Source organism: Babylonia areolata, chromosome 30 (assembly GCF_041734735.1).
Source record: "Babylonia areolata isolate BAREFJ2019XMU chromosome 30, ASM4173473v1, whole genome shotgun sequence".
NCBI classification, from domain to species: Eukaryota; Metazoa; Mollusca; class Gastropoda; order Neogastropoda; family Buccinidae; genus Babylonia; species Babylonia areolata.
In genome coordinates, this window is record NC_134905.1 from 22,684,722 (window position 1) to 22,694,721 (window position 10,000).

The following is a 10,000-nucleotide window of genomic DNA, read 5'->3' on the forward strand; positions in this document are numbered from 1 at the left end:
ACTCCGTTTTCGGGGTGTGTGCATGCTGGATATGTTCTTTTTTTTTCCAAAACCCACCGAATACTGACATGGATTACAGGATCTTTAACGTGCGTATTTGATCTGCTTGCGGTATACACACGAAGAGGGCTCAGGCACTAGCAGGTCTGCACATATGTTGACCTGGGAGATCGTAAAATTCTCCAGCCTTTACCCACCAGGCGCCGTCACCGTGATTCGAACCCGGGACCCTCAGATTGACAGTCCAACGCTTTAACCACTCGGCTATTGCGCCCGTCATACTATACAGACAATAAAAAAAAAAAAAAAATCTCCACCCTTTACCCTACCCACCAGGTGCCGTTACCGAGATTCGAACCTGGAGCCCTCAGTTTGAAAGTCCAACGCTTTAACCATTCGGCTATTGCGCCCGTCTAAACTGATTCCATTGTTCCAGTGCACTGTTGGAGTTCTGTAAGCCTGGCATCGCTCCAGACTGGAGGTCCCTGGACAAGGAAGACAGGTAAGTGGATGGAGTGAATGAGTGAACGAACACATGAATGAAGGAAGGAAGGAAGGGATGGATGGAAGGAAGGAAAATGAATAAATAAATGAAACAAAGAAAGAATCAATCAATGGAAATCTGAATGAAAGAATAGAAAATGAACGAATGAATGGATGAATGAACTGATAACAGAATGAAAGGGGGAAGGAAGGAAATAATGAATGAATGAAAAATTAATGAATGGATGGAAGGAAGGAAAAGGAATGAATATATGAAAGAAAGAAATCAATCAATGGAAAGCTGAATGAATTAACAGAAAATGAATGAATGAATGAACTGATAACCGAATGAATGAATGAAGGAAGGAAATAATTAATGAATGAAAAAATAATGAATGAGTGAATGAATGAATGGAAGGAAGGAAAATGAATGAATGAATGAATGAACCAACCAATGAATGAAAACTGAATGAGTGAATAGAAAATGAACGACTGAACGAATGAATGAATGAAATAACAGAATGAATGAAGAGAGGAATTAAGAAATGAATTGGTGAATGAAAGAATGAAACAATGATTGAAGAAATAAATAGATGAGTAAATGAACGAATAGAAAAATGAATGAATGGAGAACGTAAAAACTGAATGAATGAATGAAAAGCTGAATGAATGAATCAATGGAAAAACGAAGTAAGGAAGGAAGGAGGGAATGGAGAAATGAACGAATCAATGAATCAAATGATTAATCATTATTTAAATTTCTAACGATAACAAAGTAAGCACAGAATTCCTTTCTTCATATAGCCCCTCGAGAGAAGGATGAGGGCTGAGGGTGGGAATGAAAGACGAAGAAGAAGAAGAAGAAGAAGAAATGAACAAGAAAGAATAAAAAAAAATGTATCAAACCAGCAGAAGAACATTAGGGAGACACTGGTTGCTAGCTATCTAGACGTGTAAATATTCTCATCTGTAAAAACAACAAACACAACAACTAACAAACGAAATATGACAAAGATACAAGAAAGAAAGAAAGAAAGAGGTTAACTCACTCAGTACGGCCAGTCCTCACTTCTCCTCTACACAGACCCCTCGGATGTCCAGTGGGTGTCTCAATGACTCAACCTTTAGCTTCCGTCGTCAGAATTGTGGTATTCTTTGTCAACATTCACCTCTTTAGTATAAGAGCCTTCCGCTTGCAATATTTTGATGATGGTAATTGGGGTGAAACGCTGTTAACGTCGTCTCTTTCGCCGTTCGTATGGAGAGAGTTAACGACACAAAAAGAGCGTGTATGAATGGATGAACACATTACATCGCAAACAGCATTAATTTTCTCGTAAATATGTAGCAATCTAAAACTGAAGACGATCTGTATTTTATTTCCATATATTATTATTCCATTTTTCTTGCAGTGCCTTCAAAGAAATAAGTGTCGTGTTTGTCAGTGTATATCTAGGCCTGTCTGTCTGTCTGTCTGTCTATCACTTTTCTGTATTCGTCTGTCAGACAGTTATTTCACAACCTTTCCGCGAGTTTCGGTTTTCACTAGCATGCTTTCAGACTTAGAGGGCATGTACACAGTGTATCTTTGTCTTTTGTCTCCCTTTTGTCATCCATTCTTTTTTTTCCGTGTAGAAGAAGAAGGAGGAGGAGGAGGAGAAGAAGGAGGAGGAAGAGAAGAAAAAGGAGGAGGAGAAGGAGGAGGGAGAAGAAGGAGGAGGAGGAGAAGAAGAAGAAGAAGAAGAAGAAGAAGGAGGAGGAGAAGAAGAAGAAGAAGAAGAAGGGGAGGAGAAGGAGGAGGAGAAGAAGAAGAAGAAAGAGGAGGAGGAGGAGAAGAAGAAGGGGGAGGAGGAGGAGGAAGAAGAAGAAGAAGAAGGAGGAGGAGGAGGAGGAGAAGAAGAAGAAGAAGAAGACGAAGAAGAAGGAGGAGGAGGAGAAGAAGAAGAAGAAGAAGCATGAGGAGGAGGAGGATCATCTTCGTTCTTCCCTTTACAGTATTTTTTTTCCCCTCATCTTTTCTCCCTTCCGTGGTCAACGTGCCATCCCTTTCCCTCTTCTTTCTCTGTCTTTCGTTCTTGCTTTATTGATCGGTTTATTCCTGTCTGACTACATTTATTTCTTGTTCTATACCTTTTGTATTTATTTCTTCATTTGTCTTCTTCCCGCCCCCCCACAACCCCCCTCTCTCTTTCTCTTTCTCGTTCTTTCTCTCTGTTTCTTTCTTCATTTATTTGAATTTCCGACCTTACCCTTTCTCTCTATTGTATTGTATTGTATTACTCTTTTTTTTGTCATAACATATTTCTCTGTGTGAAATTCGGGCTGCTCTCACCAGGGAGAGCGCGTCGCTACATTTCAGCGCCACCATTTATTTATTATTTTTTTCCTGCATGCGGGTTTTACTTGTTTTTCCTATCGGAGTGGATTTTTCTACAGAATTTTGCCAGGAACAACCCCTTTGTTGCCGTGGTTTTTTTTACGTGCGCTAAGTGCATGCTAGCACACGGGACCTCGGTTTATCGTCTCATCCGAATGACTAGCGTCCAGACCACCACTCACGGTCTTGTGGAGGGAGAGAAAATATCGGCGGCAGAGCCGTGATTCGAACCAGCACGCTCATATTCTCTCGCTTCCTAGGCGGACGCGTTACCTCTAGGCCATCACTCGCACCCCGCTTATAAATCATTCAGTTGCTTCATTAATCTTTTAAAAATGTATTTATCTATTTATTCATTCATTTATTCATTCATCCATTTATCTATTATTTCTTTTTTTTTTCTTTTTTGCATTCTATCTATCTATCTATCTTTCTATGTACGATTATAAATTATTCAATTTATTTTTTTATTTATTTGCTTACTCATTTATTCATTCATTTGTTTATCCATTCATTCCATTATTTGTCATCTTGCCTCTTGTTCGGACATAGAACTTCTTTGTATTTCTTTAAGATACATGTTATAATTTCTTTTACCGGAAATAGCGCTTCTTACTTTTCTTTTAAAATACATGTTGTAATTTCTCTTATAAAGCAAGCTGTTTTTGTCACTTTCATATTTAATTCAGTCTTTTCACTTATAAGTTAGAAATTTGCAATATTCATAATTTATATATATGTTAGACTCGACTTCGGGCTGAGAGACTGATTGGTGCCAGTGGCGAGCCTTTGAATGCACTTGTAATTTCCAATCGGATTAATGAAGATGTATTGTATTGTATTGTATTGTATTGGGCACGTTGTCCGCATGACAGACAGCAGGATCCTGAAGATGCTCTTGTATGGCCCTCTGAAGAAAAGCCACCGCGAACTTGGAAGATCTGCAAGCGATTCAAGGACACCTTGAAGACAAACCTCAAAGCCTGTGACATAGAAATCGCTTCCTGGAAAACTGATGCCCTTGACCGCTCTCGCTGGAGGATGCTGTGCTCTAGTGGCATAAAGACGTTTGAAAACAAGAGAACGTTGGCCATTAAGGAGGAGCGTGAGCGAAGGAAGCAGGGCTCAACTTCTGGAGATGTTTTCCCTTGCAACACCTGTGGGAAGTGCTGCACATCCAGAATCGGCCTCTTCTCCCATAATGAGGACACACACCGACAGATAAGCCTGCCTGCCTACTCGTCCGTCGGTCAGACGGGAGAATCCAATTCCATTATTAATTAATTAATTAATTAATTATTAATTATGTATTGTATTGATTTTACATTCGCCAGAGTCAGCAACTGTCGACGAGCCATGGAACTAGCCCGGGACCATTTTGACATCCCTCTGGTCCTTCTGCCGGAGGATCTCAGCAGCCCTCTCTTGGACGAGAAGTCGGCCATCTTGTATCTGTCCTACTTCACGCGCGTGGGAGGACCCGGATACAACGCCACAAGGGAGAGAATCCAGGAGAGAGTCAAGTCCCGAGAGATCAGCAATTTTACCGTGAGTTGCCGGTCTTGGATGTGTGTGTGTGTGTGTGTGTGTGTGTGTGTGTGTGTTCCGTGGGTTGTGTTTTACATTGTCTTGGTGTTCCCCCCGCATCCCCTTCTCTCTCTCTACCTTTCTCTGTGTGTCTGTTGCTGTCGCTGTGTGTGTGTGTGTGTGTGTGTGTGTGTGTGTGTGTGTGTGTGTGTGTGTGTGTGTGTGTTTCTCCTTTCTGTCTCTGTCCGTCTGTGTCTCTGTCTGTCTGTCTGTCTCTCTCGTTCTCTCTGTCTCTGTCCGTCTGTCTCTCCCTCCCCACCACTCTCTCTCTGCTCTCTCTCTCTCCATATTCCCTCTGTTCCTCCCTCTCTCTTTCTCTCTCTTTTTTTGCTCTGTCGCCTTCTCCATCACTCTGTCTGTCTCTGTCTCTGTCTGTCTCTGTCTCTCTCTCTCTACCGGACAGATTGGAAGAATAGGCCATGCGTAAAATCGAAATCCCTGAATACGAAACGTTTTGAGTGTTCTGTCTGAGCTCGCTCTCTCTCTCTCTCTAATTCCCCCCTCTCCCCCACCCGTCTCACTCTCCCTGTCTCTCTCTTTCTCTCTCTGTCTCTGTCTGCCTATCTGTCTGTCTCTCTGTCTCTCTGTATATCTCTCCCTTGCTCTCCATCTCTCTCTCCCTATGTGTGTGTGTGTGTGTGTGTGTGTGTGTGTGTGTGTGTCGCTGTCTGTCTGTGTGTCTCTGTCTCTCTCTCTCCGTGTCTCTGTCTGTCTGTCTATTTGTCTGTCTGTCTCTCCCTCTCTCTCTCTGTATCTCTCTCCCCATCTCTCTCTCCCTGTCTCTGTCTCTGTGTGTGTGTCTTTGTCTGTCTGTCTCACACTCTCTCTTTCTCCCTGTTTCTGTCTCTCTGTGTGTCTCTGTCTATCTATCTAGATGCCTGTCTGTCTGTCTGTCTGTCTGTCTGTCTCTCTCCCGATCTCTCTTTCTCTCTCCCCATCTCTCTATCCCTGTCTCTGTCTCCCTCTGTGTCTCTGTCTGTCTATCTATCTATCTGTCTGTCTGTCTGTCTCTCTCGTTCTCTCTCTCTCCCTTTACTTTTTCCCTTTTAACAGCCGGCCATGTAGCAAGTAGCCAAGCGAAGAAAGACCAGGTCACAAGACAGGCAGACAGACAACCAAAAAAACTGTGTGAACAAAATAGGTGTGGGGGGAGCCTGCTGTGTCTGAGGGGATTTTGTAGCACAACTTGCTGGACAGCATTCCCTTCCCTTGCCCCCTCCCCCCTTCCCCTCCCCACCTCACACCCTCACCACCAGTCCCCCCCCTCCTGCACCCACACTCCCCATCCCCTACTCACCTACCCCCCCCCCCCCCAAACCCTCCGTCCGCCCCCGCACCCACCACCCACTGTTTTACTGTCTGTCACATTCTCTGTCTCTGTCTCATTGTTTGTTTGTGTGTGTGTGTGTGTTCTTCGGTTAAACATCTGTTCATATCTGTGTGTGTGTGTGTGTGTGTGTGTGTGTGTGTGTGTGTGCGTGTGTGTGTGCGTGTGTGTGTGTGTTCGTGTATCTGTGTGTTTGTGTGTGTGTGTGTGTGTGTGTGTGTGTGTGTGCGTGTGTGCGTATGTGTGTGTGCGTGTATCTGTGCGTGTGTGTATGCGTGTGTGTTGTCAGTCAGTTCATTTACGTTATGCAGTCGATTGGTCTTCCAGCTGAGGTTCTGAATAAAATAAACTCAATTCTGTACAAGTTTCTGTGGCAGAAAAAACACAGTAACAAGAGAGCTTTCGAGAAAGTAAAAAGAAAAGTAATGGAAGCGAGTGTAGAAGAAGGTGGTCTGAACATGATAAACATGATCCAGCTCCAAAAATGTTTTCACCTACAATGGGCAGGAAAACTGTTTGGGGCGACAGCCAAGGAAAACTGGAGTGTGATCCCTAAATGGCACATGGATAAACTTGTTAAAGAAAATGTGTTTCTCTTAAATTGTAGATCAAAAGATCTAATAGGTTTGAACATGATAGATAACGATTTTTGGAAAGATGTAGTTAGTTCGTATCTTGACAACAGGCCGTTAAAATCACTTTCAGACATCAAAAGTAACAACTTTCACTCCCAATTGCTGTTTAACAACGCCTTGATAAAGTATAAAAACAAATTATTATTCTTCAAATCTTGGAATGAGAAAGGTCTTGAACAAGTAAAGGACATAATTAATTTCAGGGAAAATAGAGTGTTGTCTTTAAGAGAGATACAGGATATAGTGCGTAAAAACAAAGCAGGCATTGTTTTTGAATATAACGCATTGATAAATTCGATACCAAAGGCATGGCTTCAATGGATAGAAAGAGGGGAAAAGGAGGATGAAACACAGAAATGTGATGTAAGCCTGTACAACACAAATTTAAAACAGATTAAAAAAAAAACACTCATAAACAAAGAGAAAACTGTTCCCAACGCATACTACTTCTGGCTCAGAAAATTTGGTATCCACTTACTCGGGTCAACCTGGTCTATAGCGAGAGATATAACAAAAGAAACTAGATTAAGAGTTCTGCACTGGAAAATTTTACACAACATCTACCCCACCAATATCCTTCTAAACAAAATGAAAGTAGCAGAAAACAATAAATGTCCCTATTGTAAAGATTTGGTAGATTACATTGAACACTTTTTTTTTGATTGCCCAGTAACACACAACTTCTGGAAGTATATTGAACAAAAACTACTAACAGAAACAAGTGTCCACTTGAAACTGTCAGCATCAGATATCCTGTTTGGGATTGAAAATTCGCCATATCTAAAAGGAAATTATGCGTATATCAATAATATAATTTTAGTGGGTAAAATGTGTGTCAGTATCTATAAAAAGACCAAATCAATCTTTTCCTTACAGGTTATTTTTGAACGAGAATTTGAAACAAGACGAATTCACATGGAAAAAAACACTTCCATCTACAAATAACGTCAAATGATCAAATGAGAAGTGAGAAAGAGACAAATATGCACACAGAAAGCACACCAGAGCATGAACACCCCCCCCCCCCCGGCCCCCTCAACCCCTCCCCACCCCCCAGACAAACCAAACAATCTTCCAACACTAAAGTTTTGCAACGTGATTGTCCATATATGAAGAAACAGACAGACTTAGAATTGTGTATGAATGAAGGTGAAAAAAAAAAACACAAAAAAACAAAACAACAAAAAAAAAAAAAAAACAGATAAGTTTTGTACACTTAATTGTATGACTTGTACATTTTCCTTCAATATTATTGTAACAAGCCCAAAATCAGTGAGTGAAAAGTCGTATTTATTCCATAAACGCTATTTATTTATTTGGCATTGTGTGATTTATATACAAAATAAAACGGTGGTCGACCCAAGAAAGTCCGGGTAAAAAAAAAAAAAAAAAAAAAAAAAAAAAAAAAAAAAAAAAAATATGCGTGTGTGTGTATATGCGTGTGTGCGTGTGCGTGTGTGTGTGTTTGTGTGTGTGTCTGTGTGTGTGTTTGTGTGTGTGTGTGTGTGTGTGTGTGTGTGTGTGTGTGCGCGCGCGCGCTCCCTCTCACTCTCTCTCACTCTCTCTCATAATCTCACTCTCTCTCACTCTCTCTCTCTCACACACTCTCTCTTTCACTCTCTCTCTATGACTTTCACTCTCTCTCCCTCTCTCTGTCTTTCTCATCTGAATCTATTTCTCTCTCTCTGTCTCTCTCTCTCTGTCTCTTTCTGTCTCTCTCTCCCTCTCTCTGTCTCTCTCTCCCCCCCTCTCTCTCTCTCTCTGTCTCTCTCTCCCTCTCACTGGCTTTCTGTCACCCATTGTGGATGTCTTTCCATGTTTACTTTTTGGGTAGATGGCTGGTATATGTGTGTGCGTATGCGTTGGAATTTTTGTGCGTGTGTGGGTGTGGGGGGGTGATGGGGGTGTGTTGCGGGGGTTGGGGGGTGGGTGTGGGGGTGGGGGGTCGTGCTCGCGCGCCCGTACTTGTGTGATTGCGCACATGTGTATGTGTGTGTGTGTGTGTGTGTGTGTGTGTGTGTGTGTGCGCGCGCGCGCGCTCTAGCGCGTGTATATGCGTGTGCGTATGTGTATGTGTGTGAGTGTGTTCCACAGAAAGAGAGACAGAGACGGAGACAGAGAGAGGGAGGAGACAGAGAGCCACGCACACAGCGCGAGAGCCAGTTGTTGCGACATGTTTTCAACCCGGCCATTTTTAATAATAAAAAAAACTATATACGGTTAGATGATTGATGGAGAGGAAGGATCAGAGAAACGTGCACTCTGACATTCCACGTTAAGTGACTCAGAGAGAGACAGAGAGAGAGAGAGAGAAAGGGGACGGGGTGGCGGGTGGCAGAGAGAAAGGGGGGATAGAGAGAGACAGACAGAGAGAGACGGACAGAGAGAGAGGGGTGGGGGCAGAGAGAGTGTGTGTGAGAGAGAGAGAGGGTGGGGGGCAGAGAGAGAGAGAGAGAGAGTGGGGGACAGAGAGAGAGAGAGTGGGGGACAGAGAGACAGACAGAGAGGGGCAGAGAGAGAGGGTTGACAGAGAGAGAGGGGGCCAGAGAAAGGGGGGGGACACAGAGAGTGTGTGTGAGAGAGAGAGGGTGGGGGGCAGAGAGAGGAACAAACAAAGAGGGCGAGGCAGGGGGACTGAGTGAGACAGAGAGAGAAACAGAGAAAGAGAGAGACAGACAGACAGAGAGAGTGAGACAGAGAGTGAGAGAGAAAGTGAGAGAGAGAGATTGAAACTTACACACACACACACACACACACACACACACACACACACACACACACACACACACACACACACACAGAGTGAGAAACAGAGAGAGTGAGAGAGTGAGACAGAGAGAGAGAGAGAGACAGAAAGACAGAGAGTGAGAGAGAAAGTGAGAGAGAGAGAGACAGAAAGAGTGAGAGACAGAGAGAAAGAGAGAGTGAGAAAGTGAGAGAGAGTGTGTGTGTGTGTGTGTGTGTGTGTGAGAGAGAGAGAGAGAGAGAGAGAGAGAGAGAGAGAGAGAGGACCAGGCTGCAGACGTATAACCACAGAATCAGGCAAAATGTGAAGAAGGAGGAGGAATTTTTGTTTAATGTCCCGTCACACATATTGGTGATTGAAGACATTTTTGTTAAAGTATTTATGAATACATCTGAGTATTATCGGTTAGAAGGGGTGGGAGATGTGGATGAATGGAGGGTTGGGGGAAAACTGGGCAAATGAGTGTAAAAATGTGGGTGAAATTTGGAAGAAAAACAAAACAAACAAACAAAACAACAACAACAACAAAAAAATGTGAAGAGAGTACCCAGAAGACAGACAGTCCCATGGGCAGACAGAAAGATAAAGGGTTGTTTGTTGTAGTGTTTTGTTCTCCCAACGTGCGTGCACACTCACTCTTACCATGTATTGCATCTCCTCCCTCCCTCTTCTCCTTCCTCTTTGTCTGTCTGTCTCTGTCTCTGTCTGTCTGTCTATCTCTCTGTCTGTCTGTCTGTCTGTCTGTCTATCTCTCTGTCTGTCTGTCTATCTATCTGTCTGTCTCCGTCTGACTGTCTGTCTATCTGTATGTCTCTGTCTGTCTGTCTCCATCTGTCTGTCTATCT

At 43.1% G+C, this 10,000-nt stretch overlaps 1 protein-coding gene across 1 annotated transcript in view; it reads left to right on the forward strand.

Annotated features, from left to right (window-relative positions):
* The window catches only part of LOC143275487 (filamin-A-like), a 103,557-nt gene that overhangs the window by 9,013 nt on the left and 84,544 nt on the right, over positions 1-10,000 (forward strand). The window contains exons 4-5 of the mRNA XM_076579638.1: positions 437-502; positions 4,195-4,408. Of these exons, the coding sequence (XP_076435753.1) occupies positions 437-502; positions 4,195-4,408 (280 nt within the window). The remainder of the gene's footprint in view (positions 1-436; positions 503-4,194; positions 4,409-10,000) is intronic.